At 34.8% G+C, this 25,072-nt stretch overlaps 1 protein-coding gene across 2 annotated transcripts in view; it reads left to right on the top strand.

Moving 5' to 3' along the window:
* The window catches only part of VAV3 (vav guanine nucleotide exchange factor 3), a 297,763-nt gene that overhangs the window by 259,263 nt on the left and 13,428 nt on the right, over positions 1-25,072 (top strand). The window contains exons 21-26 of one of the 2 annotated variants that reach the window (XM_054690826.1): positions 1,728-1,793; positions 6,510-6,544; positions 9,189-9,305; positions 9,864-9,951; positions 16,805-16,931; positions 20,783-20,785. In XM_054690826.1, the coding sequence (XP_054546801.1) occupies positions 1,728-1,793; positions 6,510-6,544; positions 9,189-9,305; positions 9,864-9,951; positions 16,805-16,931; positions 20,783-20,785 (436 nt within the window). The remainder of the gene's footprint in view (positions 1-1,727; positions 1,794-6,509; positions 6,545-9,188; positions 9,306-9,863; positions 9,952-16,804; positions 16,932-20,782; positions 20,786-25,072) is intronic. The other variant, XM_037498172.2, reaches the window with a different exon arrangement.

Genomic DNA, 25,072 nt, shown 5'->3' with positions numbered 1-25,072 from the left:
CCCAACATAAAAGATACATTGTAAGGAATAAATGATTCACCAAGAGCAGTGTCCTGAATAGTAAAGGTTCAGTAAGTATCAACTATTTTCCGACTCCATTTAAAGTGAACTACTTGCATTTCCAAAGCATATCCTATAATTTTCTATCCCTGTGCCTTTCTCTTGTTATTTTATGTCCCCAGGATGTTCGCCTGCATTTCCATAAGCCCTTAAACTTTACATTCTTGAGCACCTCTTTCACCTAGCCTTCAGACAAACCTCCCATATTCAGTCAATCCTTTAAATTTCTGTAGCTTTTCCTCTGTTAACAGGGTTTAGCTTTTTTCTATCTTGTATTATAATAAAGTATATACATGTATTTGCTTTGAAAACATAGGGGCAAAGAAGAATCATGTCATAAATTTTTACATTTTCCTCTGTATCCCATAAAATTATAAGGTACTGCATATGTTGAAAAATTAATGAATATTGTTCATTTACTTTTCTGCTGATATGTGATTGCTGTGCAGTTTTAGAACCTTGTCAAGTTTAATATCTTCTCTCTTGGTTATTAATTGGTCTTTCTGTCCTACCCCCAACCCCTCTTCTCTCTACTTGCTCCTGCCTCTGACCATTCCCTCCTTTCTACTCCATTTGGTCCTTTTTCTTTTCAAGCCCCACCTTCCTGTCTCTCCTTTTCCCCTCTCCTCTTCTCATGCTTTTCTGCAATTCTAGATTCCTACTCTTCAAAACTTACTTTGCAAACTCTGTGGGTAGAAAGGGATACTACTTTAAGAGAGAGAGAGTTTTCTGACTGCTTTTTGTACCTCACAAAAATAATAGAACATGCAATATACAATCATAATACTATTTAATTATATGAGGTTCTGAGAACCTAGCAACTGTTAAACAGCAAATTAAAAAGCCCAATTTCTGGAACAGAAGTCGTCTCATGAGATCTTTTGAATTATATGTTTTGGTTGTTACAGTATGTTTTGGGTATCATTTGTCTTTCTGGAAAAGTTGGCAGCTGTTGTTTGGTCAGTGCTATGTGATTTTTTTATTTGACCAAAGGTGTCCAAGACTAATTTCACTGTGTTTTTTTTTTTTTTGTTTTTTTTGCCCATTTTGTGCTTAGGTTTTTCTTATTTTATTAATTTCTTCCCTCTTTTCTCATTTCCAGTGCTATTTTGAATTACAGTCCTTTCTTCTAACACTTTAACTGTCCTCTCACTACATTATTATTCTCTTCCTTTCTCTTAAATCTGAAAATCATCTAAAACATCATATCATGCTTTGTTTTCCATTTCCACATGCTTTGAAATGTCTCTTGTCTTATTAGAGTGAGTGCTCATGAGTTCCATTAGAGACACCAGAAGTAAATATTTAAATCAGATTCCTAATTAATGATGAATATGCACAAAACCAATATGTTCTACTTCTAATAAATATAAAATTCAAAGATAGCATATGCCATTATCTCTATACAGGATTGAGAGTATAGTAAAAAGTCAAAGTTGAATTCTTGCTGTATAACCAGATCTGAAGCCACAGCTAAAATAATTTTTTTTTTTAAAGTCTGCTTATGAATCGCTTCATGAGCTAGAGTAGGTTACAACTTAGCACTGGAAATAACATGTAAGTTATTCTGAGAATTCTGAGCGACAACACTATGTGTACAGTATTATAGGTTTGTTGTTTATGGTAAATTTGTTCTCAATGTTGGCATTTTTTTGGATATAATTTAGGGTAGAAACTTGGCATCCGGAGAGGTTGGATTTTTTCCAAGTGATGCTGTCAAGCCTTGCCCATGTGTAAGTACAAGTATTTTATTTCTTACTTTGTTTTCTTTTTTTGATGGTGTATTGATTGTATAAGAATGTACAAACAATACTAGTTAGGTTGCTTGTTAATTTTATTAATATTTCCCTGAAATATTATTATATGTTGAAATGTTAATGGCCAATGTTACTAAAATTCCAAAATCACTATGATATTTTCAAATGTCAAGGGAGTCTATTTAAGAGGCAAATTTAACAGTAGAATTAAAAAAATTTAATTTCTACAGGGTTTTAGAAGGAATAAACCAAAGCTATAGATTAGATGTATTGCATGTTTCCCATTGAGATGAGTGGCAGGGTCCAATCTGTTTTTAATTTGGGTTGCAGAGAAATATTATACTTCAACTAGTGTGTTTGAAAGCATGCTAGAAAGCATGAAAGTTCAGATTCTTCAATCAAATATCTAAATACATTTTTCTGTGCTTTAGTTTGTCATTATTGTTTATTTAACATAATGAAATTTTCTGAAACCATGAAACACATGGGTAGATACAAGGAGCATAAAATGAAAAAGTATTTACTCACATAATATTATGGATGAATATAACATAAAATGTACTCTCTGATGCTTTCAGAAATTTATAAATTTCTGATTAAAGTGACATTCTCATTATAATTTAGTGTTTAGGGTAGATTTTTCTACAGAAGTTTTTAAGTTCTTGACTTCAAGTAAATGAAATTCCTTTACTAATATAAGGGAGTTGGTGGTTCGAAGGGAAAAAAGGGACTTCTTAAGTTATTTTGCTTGCTTTATTTATATTTCAATCCTTTCTGGGTTTCTAAAATGAGTAGTTATTTTAATATTATTAAGCTGAATCTCTACCATCATTGATTTCAAAACATCGTCTGTGGAATAATTTACTCCACGCAACTGAAATTAATTTCAAAAGCAAAGGGAATAAAAAAGCATTAGCTATTCTCTTGGTTCTATGACCTAATGTCACATATGCTATGATATATGCTATGCTATCATATGCTATGATTTTGAAAAATTACTGAAGTTTGATACTGATACTACTTTTATTTAATTAGATAAATAATAATGTTTGTTTAGCTAGTTTTCTGTCATTTGTGTCAACAAGATTCAGGCTTCCTATGCCCTAAGTGGTGATATTTATATGTAGGCAGGAGAATATAGGTGTCAAAAAACATATGCATCCTCCTATAAGAGGGTCAGAACCTGAAGAAATAAAGAATATTAGACATATATATATATACCTAGTACTGTTTTCTTTTGATAGTCTCATGAATTTGGTATAAAATTAGCACCTGAGGTGTGCTAATAGTATGTGTTTAAAACATTTTTGTTGTGTGAATGAACAAAAGGGGGGAAAAGAAAACAAGAGTCCTTAGCAGAATGTAGAAATTAACAATGGTATATACTAATTAAGTCAACTTGTAGGGCTGTATTGAGTGGTATTTGGCGACCCAGTTAATTCCTAAAAGGAGAAGTATATTCAGAATCTTAGTAGACAAAGAGTGTAGAGAAATATGTAATAATGGGTTGGTGTACTATGATTTCTTTATAGCATAAGCTTAATGAATAGTTATTAAAATATTACTGCTTACTTACTGAAGTTATAGATTCATTTGTTGCTTGTAGGACAAGTTAGGTAAAGGTAAGTAGAAGAGATTGGAGGGGAGAGGTTGGAAGGGAGAGGATAGATTGAGAGAATTTGGAAAATGATAATTCTTTTGATCCTGGAAAATATCAGGGGTCAATGAATGGTGATGAGCATCTAATCTGACCTTAAAAATTATTCTCCTACATTATTCTCCTCAAAAGTTCTGAATCATGTAGATAAGAACCTAAACTGGGGGAAATACAGGAAGAACATAAATCAGATAACTTTGTTTCTGGTAATATTGTGACTGGAGAGAGAACCTGGAGCTACTGCACAGTAGCTTGTTATCACTGTGTGGATCCAGGAGCCTCAGTATGTGAACAAGAAGAAAACCATCCTTCAGAAGAAGATATGTTAACTTGGTCTTGGATATAAGTTGAAAATAAAAAAAGGGGAACAAAAAGAAAGCAATCTCTCCTAAGAATCCCTAACTTTAGATCCAAAACCACCTTGGCTTTTCACTGGATTGAAAATAGGAAAATTTAGAAAGGAAATAGAGTGGGGGAATCCCAAATTCTCTGTGTAAACTCTACCTCAATCTCTGAATGAGTGGTGTGGACTCCGAGTAGCTCAGGTTATGCTAAAAGAATTTAACTGAAAATTCATTTACTTCTCACCACACAAGAGACAGAGTTTGCAGTTGGAGTAAAACTAAGTGAACTGACAGCTTAAAACAATAGCAACAAAGGAACTCATGGAAAAGAAACAAAGCATCAGATAAACCTAACCAATAAAAAACCTTAGAAATCTGATTGTAGAATTGAGCCTACCAGATGGTAAGGGAGAAGGGGAAGAGCAAACTGGAGAGGGACAGAATGGACTGTGGTATAGGACTTTTAGTGTCTTGGTTTTGGGTGTGGTGTGATAATTTACACCTGAAGTCTATGATCTTATCTCTTATACTACCTCTAAATCATATACAATGCTTTAAACCAGTATCAATAAAAAAAAAAAGAAAAACAGACACCACTCTTTGAAGGAACATAACCAAATCCAGAGCCTCTAAGCACTTCTTTCAAATTGTCCAAGGTAGTTATCATAAATCATTCAATATACATAAAAGCAAGAAAACATGCACCATGCTCAAAAATAAAGGTAATCAAAGGAAAACAACTCTGAAATGTTCCAAATGATAAAGTTAGCATTATGTTCATAATGAATAGTCATAAGGAAACCTCAACAGAGAAGTAGGAACTAAAAAAAGAACCAAATGCAGATATTAGAAAGTGGAACTTCACTATCTAGAACAGTATTTGAAGCAATCAAAATAATATGTTCAAAGTTTTGCAAGAAAATTACTGTCAAATAAAGTTCATATCTTACTGTACCATCTAATTTTGACAACATGTATTCAGGAAGAAGCATATATTGTGCATACTTTTAAAAAATACTTATGCTATATTTCCTTTTTTTTTTTTTTTTTTACAATTTTATGTCCATTGCAGAAGCATAGCAATGTAACTGTCTCTTATGAAGGGCATTAGGAAGAAATAGTAACCATATGTTCAAAAGTGAGAAAGGATCCAGATGAAAAATAACTACAGTTTTATATATGAAATATCAGTCCAGATAAGAGCCCAAAGTACACAGAAAAGAATTGGACAGACCCATGAAAGATGGAAAAAGACAGGATCCTACTCTGGTTGATAGCTTAGAAGATGGTCCTGGGTCTTCAGACATCAAATATACTCACTGAAAAGTTAGAAGGGCTGGTCTCATATATCTGCTGTGCTTTAGTATTTTATGTCACCTCTTATTTTTGTGAATCTCCAGCCTTAATTAGTTAAGAGAACACACTGACAGAGTGTGCTGAAGTTCTTTACCCTCTTCTCTCCTTGCTGTCCTTCTTTTTTCTATTTTGAGAAATTGGCTTTGGAATAAACATCAGTTAAAGAATCCAGAGGAGGAGAGAGAAGGAGGAAATATTTTTCTCTTCAGATTTGAGAGGCTAACATCAAAAATGGAAACCATTTATGAAGTTAAGACACTACAGGAAAATATTTGTAGGATTCAAATGAGTATAATTTACTTTCAATGTTGTTTTCTGCGTATCAGGGTTTTACATGGTGGTGAAGTTTAAAATATGCATAGGATAAAAAATATTTGAATATAGATAACTTTAGAGATGTTCTAAAGAGAAAGATAATTGTTTGATATAGAACAACCTGAAAGGCCAAAATAGTAACAGCCAATTATGAAAACTGACATAACTAGAGAAATAATCATATTGATCAGACTTCTGAAATCCTACAGATTTTACTTTTACAAATGATGATAACAATATTTTTAATCTCTCAATATAAAAAGACTGAGGAATGCCATGGCAGTCTATATCAAAGACTCAGTTGTGAAAAATTCCTTACACAAGACAAACTAGGAATTTATAAAATTTATCCCCCTCTACATAGTATGTTTTTGTTATTTTGTGAATATTAATTCATTTTCTAGATGCCATCAGCAACTAGAAGTTTTCTTCCTTTTTAAAAAAAAAACATAGAAAATGCAATGCTTTTCTCTTTTGCAAAGCTCTATTGTAGAAACAGGAAAAATGAATATTCCCCATGAATTTTTCATGAATAAAAGTTTTCATCTTGGAAGACTTCAAATTAAAGACTTCAAATTTTAAAAAATTAAATACTTCAAATCTTATAAAATAAGATTATGTCCAATGTATATTGTAGATTTTACCTTTTTTCCCCATGTCTTGAGAAGTCAAAGTGCTCTATAGTTTTGTTAATACTTTCACTTTAATTTTCTATGATAAGATTCAACTACCTTTATAATAAATGCCAAAAGTTTCCAATTCATATTTTTCTTGTTATCTCTTCCCTTGGAGGTATCATGGCAGTAAAATGGATGAAAGAATGAATTAAAGTGAAATGAATTATTTTCTACTTATCTGACATAGTCTGTGATTCACTCTGTATAAAATTGCCAATGGATAGTTCCAGGACTGTGTTACTTAGGGTTTTATAGAGCTGAGTCAGCTGAACTGAATTAATGATTGATTTCTAAAAGCTTCCTTTGAGTAAACTTAATCTATTTTTGCCTTTTTATATTCTAGGTGCCCAAGCCAGTAGATTATTCTTGCCAACCCTGGTAAGCATTAAACATGTTTATGTAGCTAGGTCGAGAATGCCTTAAATGCAGAGGTAGTAAACCACATCCTATCTCCATTTGTCCTGGATAACGATGTCTTTGAATGCAACACCATAATGAATTTATATATTGTTGACCTTCCCATATCTTTGTCCAAAAGTGTGTGTGTGTGTATGTATGTATGTGTATGCGTGTCCCTGTGTGTACACACTTGACATAATTTAAAGTTTACTGCAACCTTATAAAGATATTAGACTAAGCAAATATGTATCTTATATTTTAGAAACATAGATTTCATGAGGCAGGGGATTCCTTTCTTTGAAGTGAAAAATTAACCCAGAAAGATTAGTATATCCTTAAAATACAATTTATCACATGTAGTATGGGACAGTTTGTATCCACATCTAAAATTTTATGTCTGTATTACCCCTTAGAGATTAACATTATCATTCATAGAAAAAAGGAAGCCAACTGGACAGTGATTGTTTTCTTTTAGACATGGTTTGATGGGGACAGTGCTATCTTCAACTAGAAAAGTATTTAGGATTCAGAATAGTTATCATCATATGCTAATAACCAGTACGTGTTGAGTATTTACCATGTGCTTGGTATTTTATACATTGTATTTCACCAGCATATTTTTAAGAAAGCTTATTATTTTTACAGATGAGGAAACAAAGGTTAAGGTCATGCAATTAAGTAGTTTAGCCAGTGTTTCAAGTTAAACTTTTGCACATTGGCATATTATCTATCAATATATAATACATAGGCATATTTAGTCACTTTTATTTGTTTCTCTGAATTTTGTGTTTGGCTCCTTTAACATGATTGCATCTACTTGAATTTTCTTGATATTAAAGTATATGTACACAAGTTGGATGTCAGTACCTGTTTGTAAAAGAGGTATTCTGAGAGCATGTTGTACTAATGCACTTTGCAAGTACACATAACACCTAAGTTGTTTGATATTTTTTAAATATTCTGATTATTTTTCCATTACATAACCAAAGCATGGAAAATACCAGATAACTACAGGAATAATGTATTGTCCCACATATTTTATCTCATTATTAGCCCCTCTTGCCTTCCCTAGCAGTCACCATGGAAGTTTACCTTCTAGAATCATAGCCTACCCTCTTTGACATCCCTCTCTGGGCTTCATTATTAGTTTTTTGAAGAAATACTAGCAGCTTTGTTACATTTTTACCTGGTGTAAGGCAAATTTGAGGTTTCCATGGAATTAAAACCTATATTCCTGACAGGAGTTAAATTTGGACAACAGAACTGATAACAGGGAGAATCAAACTGAAAAAACATCAGGAAGTGGTAAATCATGAGAATGTTGATTACATTTCTTCCCTTTTACCACTTTTCCTATAACCAGGCATGATAGTTACAAGGGTAATGATTTTAGAGATAAGAATTAATGCCACAAAATAAATTTTATGAGATAATCCAATCAGGTACTTGGGAACGATTCAGGAGCAGAAGAGCTTTTAAATCCTTTATTCGGTATTTAAATGATTTTATTGCAGTAAAATTGCATAATACCATTATATAAGTCTCCCATGTGCACCATTGAGAATCAACTTGTGTATATATTATATTAAATTCACTGCTAAAAGTCTAATTCTGAACCCTTTGTTTTAAAATGCATCCTTGTCAATATGTAAAATTCTACAGAAAACATGATCACTTAAAATAGTATTGTTCTTAATGACAAAAAGTCAAAATGTCAGATAAGGGAACAATGTTGAAAATTGGTAGAAATAAAGATATTTCATGGTAGAATTTTAAAATCACTTTTTTATTTCTTGAGTAACTTGGACAGATTATTCACACTAAGCAGTCAGTTTCATGTGGAATGCTTTCTGCTCAGGAACAAAATGACCAACTATACTAGAAAATGATGCCTTCAATTTTAGAAATACTAAACTGCTTAGAGAAAATTACACTGAATGATGACGTGTGGTTTTCAAGTCATTGGGAAGCTGAATATCACCAACAGGATTCTCTTCATTATTTCTACATTTTAAACTAAGTTGTTTCCATAAGGTAAACTTTTTCTCCTATATAGACCATAAAATGAAACAGAGAATCAACATGCTTATCTTTAACAGTCTGCTTTTGGCTACCATGAAGGCAGGGATGAAGTGTGAACACTGCAGAGTTGTTTGACCGTGGGCATGATGCTCAAAGGAGATTTCATTTCATGGTATACATAAAACAGGAGCAATTTTGGAAAGTTTGTGTATGTGTGTATGTACACATGTGTGTCATGTGTGTGTGTGTTTTATGCAGGGATATCCCTCATTTTTTCTTCTTGTCCTTGAACTCTGCACGATTCTCTTACGCCAATACCTGCTGACTCTGTTCTTTGTCTCATTTATTTGTTTGATAAATATATACACGATGCTCGCTGTCTCTTAGGCACTGTTCATTTTACTGTTAGCTTCAGATAATCTTTGTTTGCATGAATTCAAAAACCCTTTCTACATTTCTTTTGAAGCAATGTAATTGGTTAATACAGATGTAAAAGCAAACTTAGCTCTTCTCCCACATTAAAATTCATACTTATACTTGTTTTTAGCTCTGTTCTCTTGCAGGTATATTGCCCAAATCTTTGTGTCATTGTTTCTTGCAGGTATGCTGGAGCAATGGAAAGATTGCAGGCAGAGACTGAACTTATTAATAGAGTAAATAGTACTTACCTTGTGAGGCACAGGACGAAAGAGTCAGGAGAATATGCAATTAGCATTAAGTAAGTAGGACAAGTACTTTTACAGAAATAGATTTCCTGTTTTCATGATTGCATAAACCATCTGACATGTATTACACTGAAGTTGAAAATCAAGGTTCTAATTGCAGCAGATATAATGCGTCCTTCCAGGCAGTTCATTAATACTTGAAAATATGTTAGAAAAACAGTATTAAGTGTTAAAGGCTGCTAATTGGTATATTAGATTTATTTCATAACATTATATTTTGGTGACTTGATGTATGTGTTTCCAGTAAATTCTAAGAGTATACATTAATAGATTTTTATTTATCTATAGCCTCAAATTGGACTTACTAAATAAATTGGGCATGATGATTGGTCAAATCTAACCCCCCTTCTCACTTCAGGTATTGGTTGTATCTTTAACCAATCTAGTAAATATATATATTGTTAATTAGCTGTCACCAGCATATTGGCATAGGTATATATTTTGTCTCCAGAATGAATTCCTATAATGTTATTGGGGCAGGCCCTCTGGTAATTATTGATTTTTACTGATTAAAAACACATTTATATTCATAAGTTATTCATTGCCTACAGGTATAATAATGAAGCAAAGCACATCAAGATTTTAACAAGAGATGGCTTTTTTCACATTGCAGAAAATAGAAAATTTAAAAGTTTAATGGTAAGCATTGATTAGTTCTTTTCAATCTAGTCTGCTTTTTCTGTTATTAGAAAGCTTAATTTGCAGACAGCTTAATTCTTTATTTTCTTGGAAATTTTACTCACTGAGAAGTTGTTTAAAGAAAATCAAACTGTAATTTTATGGCAGAATCCTGAAAACTCCCACTTAAGAACTGCAATTAAGGTTTATGTTCCCTAGTCTTATTTTTTTTTTTAATTTTTGCAAGGAAGAACTGGGGTATGGCCAGAGCTATGGGGAGTGAGAGAGGTACAGGGGATTCACCAGAGACAGAGTATCTTTACTCTGAATAGGCAGATCTATTGAAATACACTGCTAAGGGGAATAGCAGGCAAAACGAGAGAGGTCTGCTGTGCCATGTGGGTCAGCTCCCTGGCCAGGAATGGAACTCATGCCATAGAGGTGATAGTGCTGAATCTTAACCCCTACACCACCAGGGGTCATATTTTTCATTGTAAACTAAGTTTGTAATTTTAAGGTAATATTTAAGAGTCCACCCTATTTGCGACTCAGAATAGATAGATTCAAATACAAACAACTTTCAATTATTTGTACAAGTTTTGCCTTGTGTTTGAATGACATACAGCAAATTAATGTGCATCTCCACTCTTTCTACATCTGCTTCTATATCTTCATTCAGGCAGAGCAAGGTATTTTAAATTATGTCTTAAAATATTGTTACCTGATAAATACCTCTCATCTAGGTTCATTTCATACATAATGGCCTATAATTTCAAAAAGAAAAGATTGCTTTATTTTCTGCTATTTTAAATTATCTGTGCTACTGTTCTTCATTACCTTTGACAATTAAACATCACCAAGGTCACATTTTTACCACACAATAGTTGTTACTTCATAGGAATTTATATTTAAATTGTAATAGTATATTATTACTAGTTTGCTTTAGATAAACAAAGATTATGTGAATCCCACAATTAAAAAAATCACAACTTATTAATAATTTATTAGTGTATAATAGCATACATAAACAATGCATTGCATTATATATGCTTTGCTAACAGTAAAGAACACATTCATATTTCCTTAAAAGTGGTCTCAAGTCTGTTTCTGAAGTTTGAGTTTCTTGAGCTAATGATGAATTTGGATATAAGACATAAGATGCATTTGTAGCACTGTGCAAAGTACTTTGAGTATCATTGGGAAGGTTCATGCATTGATTGACCCATCAATCAAATGTTCATACTGCACCCTTCCGGAAAACATCTCAAAGCTCTTTGCAGATGTTAACATTAAAGTTAGACTGAGAATAAGAGAGCCTTACAAAATAGGACAGCTTGAAAGCCATATCTAAAAATTTAGAACTGCTTCAAGACACAAGCATCAGTGTCTTAAAGAAAATGAAACATCTTTAGGTGAAAGAAAAGTAAGAAAACCTCTCTGGACATAAATACCACATCCCTGATTCAAAAACTAAGGATGGGGGCCTCCCTGGTGGCACAAGGTGTTAAGCACCACACTATGAAGCAATCCGCAGCCTCTGAAGCACGAGTTTGATCCCCAGCCAGTCAGGGAGAAACCCATGTCTGGTCCGCTGCTCCCCTCAGCAGTGTATTTCAGTTAGTCTGCCTGTTCTGTTCCCCGTTCTGTCTCTGGTGAATCCTCTCACCCCCCTCCCCAACCCCCCGCATCTCTGGCCTATACCCTAGCTCTTGTTTGCATAAATAAATAAATCTTTAAAAAAAAAAAAGCTAAGGATGGGTAGTAAGAACTTGTAGAAAATGTAAACTCTGTCAAATTAGAAGCTGTAATACAGGTATCTCCCTGCTGGAAGCGATTTATGTTCTGTTGGAACAGTCAGCTTGTGCACAGACAGGTTCTTCCTAAAGTGGAAATCTAGGAGGGAGGTGGCTGGTGGATGCACAAATAGTGAATAGCAGACACAGCTGAGATGCGATTAAAGCACGCACGATGTGATAAAAGCACGCACAGGGCATCTCCACGTCACTGCTAGACAGGCCAGCTTGAGCCTTCACCTGCAGAACTTCCTTGGATGATAATGAGGCTGCTTCACTGTATTGTGATTAACATGAGACTTAGAAAAATGCTATGAGACCAAAGCTGCCTGCCAGCCCTGCCAAGTTTGAAAGCAACAAAAGGAAGTACCATCAGAGGGGACAAGCAAAGAGGATGAAAGGAGCAGTCACTGGAAAGGACCAATCAATTCAGCTTTGTGTCACCTGGGTTCAGCTCAAGAATGTTGTCAGCAGCCAAGGTTAAATGTGAAAAGTCAGTAATTTGCAGTGACCTGGATTAGTGGAGTTTCTGCATAGAAAACTGATTAGAGTTAAAGCAAGAGAGACCCATAATTCAAATAATTTGTAGCAGAGAGCAGTGAAAGTTTCTGCATGGATGTTCTGGGAAAAGAATTAAAAGGACTTGTCACAGAGCTAAAATAAGCTACCTTCTATGGTATATGTAAAATATCAGAAATGCCACTGCTAGATACATAGGCGTATGTTTTTTCCTTCCATATCCATTAAAAGGAAGGGGATTAAAAATTAATATTAAAGAGACAACTAAATTAATTTTTTTAAAAGTCAGCAAAAGGATGTCATTGTAAAAAGAAAGTCAAGAAACTAATAAATGACTCAGAAAAAACCTTTTGTCAGGTTTAACTAATAACCATAAAAATTGCTGAAGAGACCGTTGAACTCTTCTGGAACTGCTTCTCCTTGTTTCTATTCATTTGCAGAACAAATATTTATTGAACCCTTACTATGTGAAATCACTGTGCTTTTGCAGAACTCACAAAGGCCTCAACTACTCTAAAAAGTCTTTCAGATTAGTACATCCATCTGTTCCAAGAACCTCATATTGTAGTGCTGTTCTTTGAACCAAAGCTGGGAAATAATACATGGGTCCTGGATCCCAAGACAGGCTGCTGGTTCAGTAACCAGCCCCCTTGGGAGGGCATAGGGGCTCATGAAGCTCCTTTGACTGCACTCTGGCAAAGTTAAGCGCTTCTACATCACGGAACGTGAACCAGTTACCTTCTATCCTATGCCTTACACACATTATATCACATCTTATATCCTTTATAATCAAATAGCACAATTCCCATTACAGATAAATAGTGGTCTGTGTTTTGGGATTGTTTCTTCAGAATAGTTCCATGTCCTTCTATCATGGGTGGTACAGTTGTATTTTTCTACCTATGAAACTTGTTAGGCCCTGGAATTCGATTTTAATTTGGAAAGAATGAAAAATGCAAGCAAACTCCAGGATGTGCTTTAAATTAACCAGTTTTTCAAAGAGAAGATAGGCTTTAGGTGGTTATGACCTAACCTTTTTTCCTTGGGTTTCAATAACCTGGTTAATCAAAATCTCTGCTTTTCTTTGCCATTAAATTCAAATTCCGAATCTCTGTATCCAGATTACAAGGCATTAAATTTGTTCTAATTTTCATGTATGCCAGACAATCCATGTCCAAATGCTGTTTATAAATCATCTTCATTGCCTGTTTCCTTGGTAATTGAAATGACTGCCTCTCACTCATTATTTTTCAGAGACTTGAATTGTTGACACTGCTGTGTCAGTGTGAGATAAGGAAAGCTTAGTGAGTTCTTTTGTCTAGAGCCTTCTTATTTACTTGTAGTACCTGAAGGTCAATGACTGCTAAAGCAGGGGTGGATTAGACTAAAATACAGAAAGCATAAAGTCATAAGTTGGAAAAGATCCACAGTGGCACTATTTAATTCTACCCTGTTAGAAACACGTAGGAAGATTTACCCTCATAAGACTGTAAAAATGGAACTAAAATATCTTCATGCTTAGTGAAGTGATAAAAGAATGTTTTGCAGGTTACTAAGCCTTTAGCATGACCCTAGGCCTTGTAAAAGTTATTTTTTCTTTCTTAAAATGTAGAGGTGGGCAGGTATGAAATGATCACCAAGTCCTTTTCAGTGTGGTGATTGTGAACTTCACAGGAACTTTAATTCATACTAATTCATAATATGTGTAAAATTCATATCTCAAAATAAAATTATACTGACATTCAAAATTATTAGCTTATAATTATTTTTCAGGTTTATTCTCATATTTTTGCCACAAGAACAGATTTTACTCAGTTTAAATAATAAGACTATGAGAACAGGCCTTTGGTATCATTTGCATGAGCAATATAATATATACAAAATACATACAAGTACAGTTTTTCCAGAACCTTATAAAATTTTTCTTTTCATTTAAAAATAATAAATAGTAAATATTAATCTCTGAGAATTTATATTATGACCTTGCCCTTGTGGACCATATTAAAAATCACCATAATTATAAATGCCATGTTCTGATTATTGAAGCCAATTTAAGTAGGTATATATCTAGCTGGTATTTTGTCTGGTTTTTTTTTTTTTCTTTAATTGGCCAGATTTCAAATTCCTTTGCTTCCTCAAAACCCCATAATCTGGATGCAAGGAAGAAGAGAGCATGGAAAAAAAATATTATTTTACAAAGTTATAGATATTATGTATGTAAAACCCTAACAACTTAGGTTTAGGAAAACAACATTATTTGTACATCATGGCCATTTTAGCAAATGTTCTTTTGTGTATTTACCTTTCCAGATGTTGTTTGCTTATAGTATAGTGTAAGTAAAAGCACCCACTTTGGAGACAGATACCAGCTCTGCCACCTTCACAACTGATCAACCTCACAGAGACTCGAGCCTTACTGGGAACAAGGCCTTTCTCTTTTTTCCCCTTTGAAGATCTTGAGGAACTATGTTAAAGGCCTGGCCTATGGTGTTGGTAACTGTTACAATTACTCACATATACCAGGCTCATCCTATACATTTGACTATAGACTGTGAAATAGTTTATTATCCTCATTATATGGATTTGGAAGTTGAAGAGACCCTGCTTACTTTATCCAATGCTTTAGCGAATCCGTGCTGCCTGTAGGTTATAAATGTGGACTTTGTCACCTTTGAGCCTATTCCCAGCCTGACTGCTGTAGTTAAAATGATCCTTCCCATCTTCCAGACTTTTGAAAATGTTTCCAGTTCTTGAAGTCAAGCTATCTCCATCCACGAAATCTTCCCTCATCCTCCCACTGCAGTCACAAAAGGTCCTTCTCTTGCCTTTGAATTCCCATAACCCCTTGCTTACTTTCAAGGGTGAGGCTTCATGGAGAGCTAGAAGCCTCTTCTTCATAATCTTTGTGACCCTTGGGTCTCCCCATATAGCACACATTCCACAACTCCTTGAGTTTGATCATAAATAATAAACAAACCGTTGGTGATTCTCTCTCTCTTCTTTCAGGTGATTTTGGGTCTGGTTGATTTGTTTTGGAAACTTTGAACATAACTGTTGGAGGCTTAGAGTAGAAAACTTGGGACGGGGACATCACAAGACCAGAAATAGAAGGTGGGGGTAGAGATGATTAACATCATGATTGAACCAACTACAGAAATGAAAAATCCTCAAGCCATTACAGAGGCCTGCTATGGAAAACAGCCATAGGTGTGGACCAGGGATGGAGATGTCTAGATTGAGGACTCTTATTGAGTAGCACCAGTCCCTACCAATCAGCCTGGTCATACCCTAGAAGTAATTATTCTAACAATAAATAACAGTTCCATAAAGGAATGAACCCCTCTCCAAAGAGAGAAGATTATATCAGAACAAGCCTGTCCCTTCCAAAAGCGGCTCTCTGCCTGCTTGCGTCTGTGCAAGTGTCTTCTTCTCTTTTCCTTTTTAAGTTATAAGTTGCCCTTGTGGATTTAATCAAAAATATTTGTCTCATAGGGGAACTTGTCATGTGCCCCTGAAAGGGGAACTCTAATGAAATTTTTCTTAGGGGTAACCCAAGGACCCTGTTCACTGAACCCAACATCACATCAAAACAACATCAGTAACTATTGAATGGAGGTATTGAGTTGGTGGCAGAGCAATTTTTAGAAAAAAAATGAGTTGCTTTTATACATTTTGCTTTCAAAAACAGTGCTATAATAGAGGAACCAAATAATTAGGTTAAAAGTGATTTTCCTTTCTATTTCAGGTATTTGTAAGTCATTTTATATCTACAGGACTGTAATGATAGCATGCATTTTTCCATTATGAATTAATTATGGTGAATTTCTATTTTAAGTAGAAAGATTCAGATTTGTGCAGAATCTATGAAAACCAACATCATAAAAGAGATTTCCTGATATTTTAGTATGAAAGACAGTGGGTGATTATAAGGCTTGGCTGTATTTAAGGCAAATTTGGTCAAAGAAGAACTTGGAAAGACTATTATTGACTCTAAGTTAGCAGATATGCAGAGCTAGGAGATGGATACGCAGATTCATTGTCAGCCAGAGCATGTCAAGTAGCATTTGGGGTTTATCAACTTTGGTTTACCATGGAAAGGAACTTAGAGGATCAAGTTTGTTTTTCTGCCATGTTGAACAAAAATGAAGGAAACTAGAAATTGCTATATATTCAGCAACCAGCTGCTCCCTTTATTTTTGTTTAGAAAGGCAAGTATTTCATAAATAAGAACAATAATTACTGCTTGGAAATTGAGGTTTTATATGGTTTCCTTTCATTTACCCCATCTGACTGCAGATTAACAGGATGTTCTCTATCTATGAATAACAATAGGGGGTAACACACATTGTAAATGACTTGAATAACAAAGACAATTGCTAGGTAGGTGTCCCACATCCAAGCAGCAGGGAAAGATGATCATTTACTTATTCTTCTATTTACTTATGGAAAATTTAGTTTCAAGTCAGTCATTCTTATGTTGGATATAGTTATGGGAAGGAGTTCATGTGTTTGAGTACAGAACGATCTTTATGAAAAATAATCCTGTTTCTTTCTTCCTAAAGGAACTTGTGGAGTACTACAAGCATCATTCTCTTAAAGAAGGGTTCCGAACCTTAGATACGACCCTACAATTTCCATATAAGGAGCCAGAACATTCAGCCACACAGAGGGGTAATAGAACAGGCAATTGTGAGTATTGTAATTTAGAATATGATTTGCTGTCACTTAAAGATCAGAGGTGCAATAGCATTAGTCACCTTCCTCTAAATCTTGAAATACAACTTATTAATATGCTAATGTATTTAGTAGGAAATTTTTCTAGCGTGAAAGCAGAATCAGATGTACCAACAGGTTTATGAACATGTCTAGATATAGTTTTTTGTGCTAAACTAAAAGTCATGTTTGTGTCAGAAACCCATTAGGGTTATGTAAAGGGTATGTTAACATTAAGTTTTTATTTCACTGACTTTCACATTAGCCAAATCTTTCTATCTTATACATATTTGTGGTTGTAATGCTGTTAACAGTATTTAAAAAAACAAACAAATGGATGCACAAATCTCCAATCCAGCCTAGTACCCCAAGTCTGCACATGATTCTATTTTAAAGATTATTTTTGAAATTTTGAAATGACTTAAAACATTTTTTATCTGATGCCTGTATTTCTAGAAGCACACATTAGCCACTTTCAGAATGAGTGCTGTTTACAATCAATCAGAAAAGATTAACACACAAATAAAAATATGCTTGAGGGTGAGTTGAAGTGAGAAAGTTTTCCTCTCTTCACCAGTTAATGTCATGTAATCTTCCTAGAGGTAGATATAGCTGATAAAGAGAACATTGTGATGAAAAACGTGAATAAAGTGTGATTTCATTCTCTTATTTTGATATGTTTTTGAAAAGTAAAACTGTTTCAGAAAAGAAATGCATCCATTTTTTTACTTTCAGAATCTTTGGCCTAAGCAAAGCTGGCATATCTAGGGGTATTTCAAAAAAAGAAATTTATATCAGTGTAATAAATGATTTTCCCCTAAAAGCAGAAATTGACAAGAAAACAGGTAAAGCTCAGAGCTCTCACAACATTAGTAGAATTTCATGCACTCCAATTAAGTAAATATATAAGTAATTTGTCACATCAACTGAGAGGTTTTTTAAAAAAATGAATAACTGAATAGCTTTTCCTTTCAAAAAGATTCGTGAACTTGTGCAGTCATAGCAGTCACAGTACAGTTTATGTTGAAACTTAAAACAACAAATAAAGTTTATCTTTCTATTTTTTAGTCCATTGTTCTATTTTAAGCCATGCTCCCCATAAAAAGTCATGATTCCTTTTTCTTCTCACTGTATGCTACTCAAATATCTAATGTAGCACCTGAGACACTGTTGTCATTATTCTATTTATATTTTTCTCCCTAAATACCTCATGAAGACAGGAATTCTCCATGATGTATTTCAACATATGGCATAGAATAAGCACCCAGTAAATGACTGCTGGTTAACGAACAAACTTAGAGTCATTTTGTAGCTGATTTGAGGGTCCTGGGGTACTTCTTTTCCTGCCCTATAACAATTTTAAAATGAAAAAATAAACTAATGGAGGGATTAAAAAAACAAGATAAGTTTTCCCTTGATAATCAATTTTCTAACACATTTATTTAAAGGTCCAACAGAGTGAGGACTTTTTTTCCCTACATGAAAAATATAACTTTTATCTGTCTTTTTCTTGGCCCCTCCCAGCAGCAGGAAATAATAACAGTTGCCAAGGAGGTCAGTTATATTAAAAATCCTATTTGTTTAAGTTGTTAACTTAGTTCTAGAGAACCAAGGTGGAGAGGTTGGCTGTCAGGGAGAATAAGTGTCCCATATTAGCAGACGGTCATTAACCTTCACATTTCACTATGTGGTTGGTTATTCTCAAGCATTTTCTCTGCTTGGCACATGTAGATGCTCAGAGAATGTTGTTCAATAGTGAAGGAAGTCACGTAATATAAAGTTATCTCTAGTGTTTAGCTAAATATTTAATGATTAAACTTGTTAAGTAACTAGGAAGGGACTTACAGGCCTTTTGTTTTATTTTGAAAAAGCATAGCCCACAGAATGATTTTCAACATCCTTGTGAACTACAGGGAAATTTTTCAACAAATAGAGTCAAATATCCCAGGCCAATCTTTTGAACAGATTCTGGCAAGTCATGCCAAAAAAAACCTTTTTTTTTTTTTTTAAATCAAGAAAGAAGAGCAAATTATTCATTTACAAAGTAATCTTTGTTAGAGTTTGCTTCTTTCCCATCAATTAATCATTTATTTATTCCTTCAACAAATATTCATTAACCACATAATACAGACAAGGCACTGGGAGGTAGCTTTGAGAAGGGATGTTGCTGTCCACATGAAACCTGTGTTGTAATAAGAAGACAGGAAAGTCTGGATTGTTGGAGTTTGATGTTTTGATAAAGGGTGATCAGACATGTCACTCAAAGTGATCACAAAGAAGTGAGGGAGTCAGTTACTGTGTCAATCAGTAATAAGCTATGGTCCACACATCAGGTCTACACATCATTACCATCTAACAGGATTATAATCAGAACAAATTTCTGATGCTATCCAATGTTTTCTTTATACTGACTATTCATGAAATAATATTTTATGCAACTGTGGCCATTTTTTTAAACACTGGAGTCAATGGATAGTTGATGGAAAAATACAACATTAAGGTGACGCTGAGGTTTAAATAGGGTGCTAAATATATAGTATTTAATATAGTGTTCGGTAAATGGTAAACATTCAGTGAAAGTCAGCTACTATTACTCTACCACTTCACCTTCTACTACTCTTCCTCCTCCTCTTTTTTTGATGAATTTAAGATTAATATTTATTTAAGTATGAACTAGTATTCCTTATACAGCAAACATTTTCTTATATTTCTGAATTGAATACATTTTCTAATTTAAACTCATAACAATTTACATCTTTACTTTTATGAGTTTTAATATACTTTTCTATTTTATACCAAATCCTGATTAAGGGTTAACCCTTTAACTGAAAGACTGATTTTATTGTGCTGCCCTAGAAATGGTCAGGAAGAAATGCTGCATGTTTTTTATAGAAAAATTGTGCAGGATATGTTGATAGTCCTTATGTTTGAATCATAACTTTGGATATGCAGCTACATATCATCTAAAAATAACATAGCTAGATATATTACCTTGAGATACTAGATTGGACAGGGCACCGACATCACCATTACTTCTAAGAGACCTTAGAGGAAGCAGAGCATGCAAACTAAAGTTAAGGACCACCCTATGTTCTCAAGAGAGATTGAGAATGGAGTGCCAACTCCTAAGACCTTATTTATTTGCTTTTTTCTTAAATAATATAACCACCTTGAAAAAGAAGGTCCCACAGCATTGTAGAGACTATATCTTTTGTATTAGTTTGGAGTGAATGTTCTTGGGCAGATTACCAGGTTTTTTTTAGGTCTATAAAATATGATATGATTATAATGGAAACATATGCAGTATATACATGCAAACATCATGCAGCATATACATGATATTGACTAGGTTTAAATAGGAGTTAGGGTTTTGTGCAAGGAGCACATAGCATTTCTAGGTTAGAAACTCATTGTGGGTAAGGCTTTTTCCCAGAGACTTGTCCCATAAGTCTCAGATATTTGCGAGACTTAATTTTTGCCTTTGGGATGAGTGTTCCAAGAGAGAGAAAGGATGATCAAGGAAGAGAAGAGGACAAAGAGAGAACTCAGGCAAAGCAGTGAGCTGTTGTGATTCCCTAGAAATTGCATTGGCTCCATGGAAAATGTTCTCTCCTGATCTGTGAATCAAAACAGAATCTAAACTTCCATTACTTTCCAAATGTGATCACAGCAAACCTGCCTTAGATTGCTGCCTCAGGGATACCTGTAGGGTTTGTATATTTGAAGGACACTGAATTGACTTTTGTCTTTCTTGCTCTACAATGAGCACTTAATTATTTTCAGGTCTGCTACTAAGTAAGCTTTCTGACCTTAGGCAAGTCACTTAGCCTGTCTAGACCTTAGCTTTCTGGTCTAATGAATGAGGAATGAGATTAGATATTTTATTATGTTCTTTTAAAAATAGCATCCTAGGTTACTTTCTTTGTATGCATGAGAGGAGATAAGGTAGAATGTTAATAGACCATGCACTAGGAATGGTTGCTTGATTAGCTATTCCATGACCCATGAGCAGCCCTTAAACAGTCTCCCAAGTTCCTATTCATGGGAACTGAGTTGGACCAGAATAAAGTTAGCTATTAAAAAGAAAATTGATTATAATATTTACAAAATCTCAAAGTATTTTCTCACAAGAACTTATTACTAAAGGAAAAATAGAAACATCATGTGATCACCACTAATAGGACAAATAGATGTCTGGTTCCTCATGTGATGCTCAAGAAAGACACACCACCACTTTGGTGATATTCCTGCCCTAAAATGCATATTTTTGAATCTAATCATGAGGAAATAGCAAACAAACCCAAATTAATGGACATTTGGCACAATTATTTGTCAATCCTGTTCAAAAATGTCAGTGTCTTAAGAGACAAAGAGACTAAGGAATTGTTTCAGATTAAAGAGAAATGATATCTGCATACAACACATAGTCCTGGACTGAATCCTGGGCCAGGAAATTATTTTTTTGGTTTTTGTTTTTGCTGTAAAGAGGATGCATGGGACAATGAACAGATTTCGAATAAGTTTCCAGATTAAGGAATTTTAAATTATTTTAATGTTTGCTTTTGTCAGTTGTATGTGACTATATAATAAAAAATATATACCTGTGTTTTTAGTAAGCATACCTTCCTAAAGGACAGTGTGTCTGCAATGTATTCTAAAATTGTTCAGGAAAATGCCAAGATTCGGTGGTTCAGTAGGCAGTTGACACCTAGAAGAGTGGTCTGGATTGAAGATAAAGTTTTATGAGTCACGAACACTTTCTTTCATCATTTAGAGCAGGCTGCTGGGATGCTGACCATGGTGTGTGCCCAACATAAGCTGTAGGACAACAGGAATTAGGTGGGCTGTGTGCACTTTGCCCACTACTCTGCTTGTATGTTATCCCTCTCCCACACAATAAACCCAGTTTTCTCTTTCTACCATATGACACGAGTGTTGTGTGTACTTGATTCCATTACAGGGCATCAGGGTACCCTCTTCACTATGAAGGTAACATTCGAATAAAGACTCAATTTGGTGAGAGCGGGAACCATCAGGGCAACAAAAAGAATAATAGGACATGCATAGTGTGGCTGAAACAGAAGGCACAAGAGCAAGAGTAGTAGAGAAGTCAGAGAGGTCAGGGAGGCCAGACCATGTCAGGCCTTATAGAACTTTAACTTTTATCCTGGAAGGAATGGGAACCCACTGAATGGACTTAAAACACAGAGCTGCCTAGTCTTTAAGTTTTAACCAGATTATTCTGGTTATTATGTTGAGAGAGACCATAGTATAAAGTAGGATGAAGTGGAACCAAGAAGGCCACCTAGGAGGTTCATGCAGCAATCCAGATGAGAGATGGTAGCAGCTTCAACCAACATGGAGCCACACAGGTGTTTATATTTTGATATATGAGATAAAATAGCAGAAGATTCAAGGATGGCACTAAGGTTTTAGCTTAACCAACTGAAAGACTGTAGTTTTTTAGTTTTTTTTTTTTTTTTTTTTTTTTTAGGGAGGGTTCAAATGGAGCCTGAAGTCTAGTCATAGTGTACTCAACTCAAATAAATAATTTCTTTATCTCTATGTCATTTCTGTATGTGTGTCTGTTCACCAGTTTGTAGGGTCCTTTGAAGCCAGATGCTCTGTCTTATTTGTTATATCTCCTATAGCACCATAGCACAGCAAGTGGCACATTAGTGGTTATTTAATAAAGATTTGACACTTATTTTTAAAGAGTCACATCTTGGTAAATCCCAAGCCTGTAAATAATCTGACATCCCCAGAAATGTCAAGTGATACAATTTCCATAACATCTTGGTAAATCCCAAGCCTGTAAATAATCTGACATCCCCAGAAATGTCAAGTGATACAATTTCCATAACAATAGGAAAGACCTTTTACTCATTTTCTTGCTAATGAATTAATGTTTCTATTGAGGTTTTACTATGCATATTAAGTTTATTCTGTGCAACACTGGACACAAAGTAACTATTTATTTTTCCAATCTAGAGGTATTTTCCTTGATGATTTTGAATTTCAGATTAAAAATGTGTGCAGTTACCAGATTTTAACAGTGAAATGAGATGAATCAGAGTGATTCTTAGGTTTTTCCAGTGACAAGATATAAAATGTACAATAAGTACTATACTAAGGGGGTTTAGTTTATTTTATTTGAGGAAGATAGAGGAGAAGATTCTAATACTGTGTCCATAAATGTTGCTGGGAGTCTAAAAAGACATGCCTAAGTTTTAAACTAAAACCAGGTTAAGGATCACAAATTTAAATCAAAGTTGCATTAAATTCTCAGCATGCTCTCTGTTGCTGGTCCACCTGCAGACAATGTTAGTGAAAAGAATCTCCTGAAGCTATCATCAGAGTGTTCCATGTAACAGTATCGTTCTTTAGGAAAACATCCATGCCACTGCTGGGCAGGAGACTCACAGGGTTTAATAATACCATTGGTGCAATGGCCTGACATTTCTTTTTATTTTAAAGATTTATTTATTTATGCATACAAGAACTGGGGTACAGGCCAGAAGTGTGGGGGTGAGGGGGTGAGAGGATCCACCAGATACAGAGGGTGGAACAGAACAGGCAGACTGACTGAAATACACTGCTGAGGGGAGCAGCAGGCAACTCAGGAGAGGTCTGCTGCGCCATGTGGGTAGCTCTCTGGTTGGGGATCGAACTCTGCTACAGTGGCTGTGGGTAGCTTCATAGGTTGTGTCTTAACCCCTTGCACCATTGGGAGGCCCCAGGTCTGACATTTCTACTAACAAAGCTTTGTTACATAAATGAGGGCAAACATGTGGTTGTTGCAACTTAAGACTGAAAGTTAAGTAATGTGTAACCCAGAGAATAATTAGCAAATGCTTAAGGTAAATGGTCACTAATACAGGTAGTAGATAATTAAATGGAACTTCAAATGTTTTGTGATTTGATAACCAGTACCTTAAAGAAAGAGTGTTTGATGGAGTGTAGTCTCTACTGTGTACAAATTTCAAATGTTATTGAAGATTGAGTAGATTTTCATTTGCTCATGAACATCAATAGCCTGATCAAGACAAAACATATTACTTTCAAGCAGAGTTGAGAGTTGACAACAAAAGTATAGGTATCAGATATCTATTCACTAGTAGTTTTAAAAATTCTATTATAAACACTGTATTTAATATGCTTCTGAGTTCTGTGGTTCTATCTTTTCCATCAAGTCTCAAAACTGAATAATACTCATTAATAATTTGTAATCAATTGATTATAACTATGCTGACAGCTTCTATTCTCAATTAGCTTAACAGGTTATTTACTTAACAGATAACTTCTCTTTTAATTAGACAATGTTAGTAATTTAGATTTTATTTGTATAAGTTAGAAACATTCGTAAGTAATATTTGATGCTATTTTTTTTTTAGAGGCATGTTTTATTTATTTATTTTTATTTATTTATTTGTTTGTTTGTACATGCACTGGGTACAGTCAGAAGCGCGGGAGGGTGAGAGAATTCACCAGAGCCAGGGTGGGGAGCAGAGTAGGCAGAAGGACCGAAGTACACTGCTGAGGGGAGCAGCGGGCAGCAGGAGAGGTCTGCGCACCATGTGGGACCCTCCTCCGGTGGCCAGGGAGCAGCTGGGGATCGAATCGGCGCCGCAGAGGCCGCTATTTTTTTTAAAGATTTATTTATTTATACAAGCACTGGGTACAGTCAGAAGTGCAGGAGAGTGAGGGGATTCACCAGAGCCAGAGCAGGGAACAGAACTGACAGACTGTCGAAGTACACTGCTGAGGGGAGCAGCGGGTGGCAGGAGAGGTCTGCGCACCATGTGGGACTCTTGAGGGCAGCCGGGGATCGAACCGGTGCTGCAGAGGCTGCAGGCAGCTTCGCAGCCCAGTGCTCAACCATTTCGCCTCCAGGGGAGGCCCTATTTGATGCTATTATTAGTAGTTCCTAATGAGAAATATTGAAATTACTAAACTATGTGCCAATCTTTTATTAGTGTTTGTGAATATTAGCCTGATTGAGTACCAGGTACATTCATATGACAAATTACCAGAGAACCTGTGTTGTGATGGCGTCTCTGAGCAAGGTTCTCCTTTGTCATCTGATAAGGAATTTCAAGTGTTTGAGGAAGGAGGAA

This window comes from Talpa occidentalis, unplaced genomic scaffold (assembly GCF_014898055.3).
Source record: "Talpa occidentalis isolate TD23 unplaced genomic scaffold, MPIMG_talOcc4v2.1 talOcc4.9, whole genome shotgun sequence".
Taxonomy (NCBI): domain Eukaryota; kingdom Metazoa; phylum Chordata; class Mammalia; order Eulipotyphla; family Talpidae; genus Talpa; species Talpa occidentalis.
Note: the sequence above shows the minus strand (reverse complement) of the source record. Positions and strands in the feature narration are given on the sequence as shown.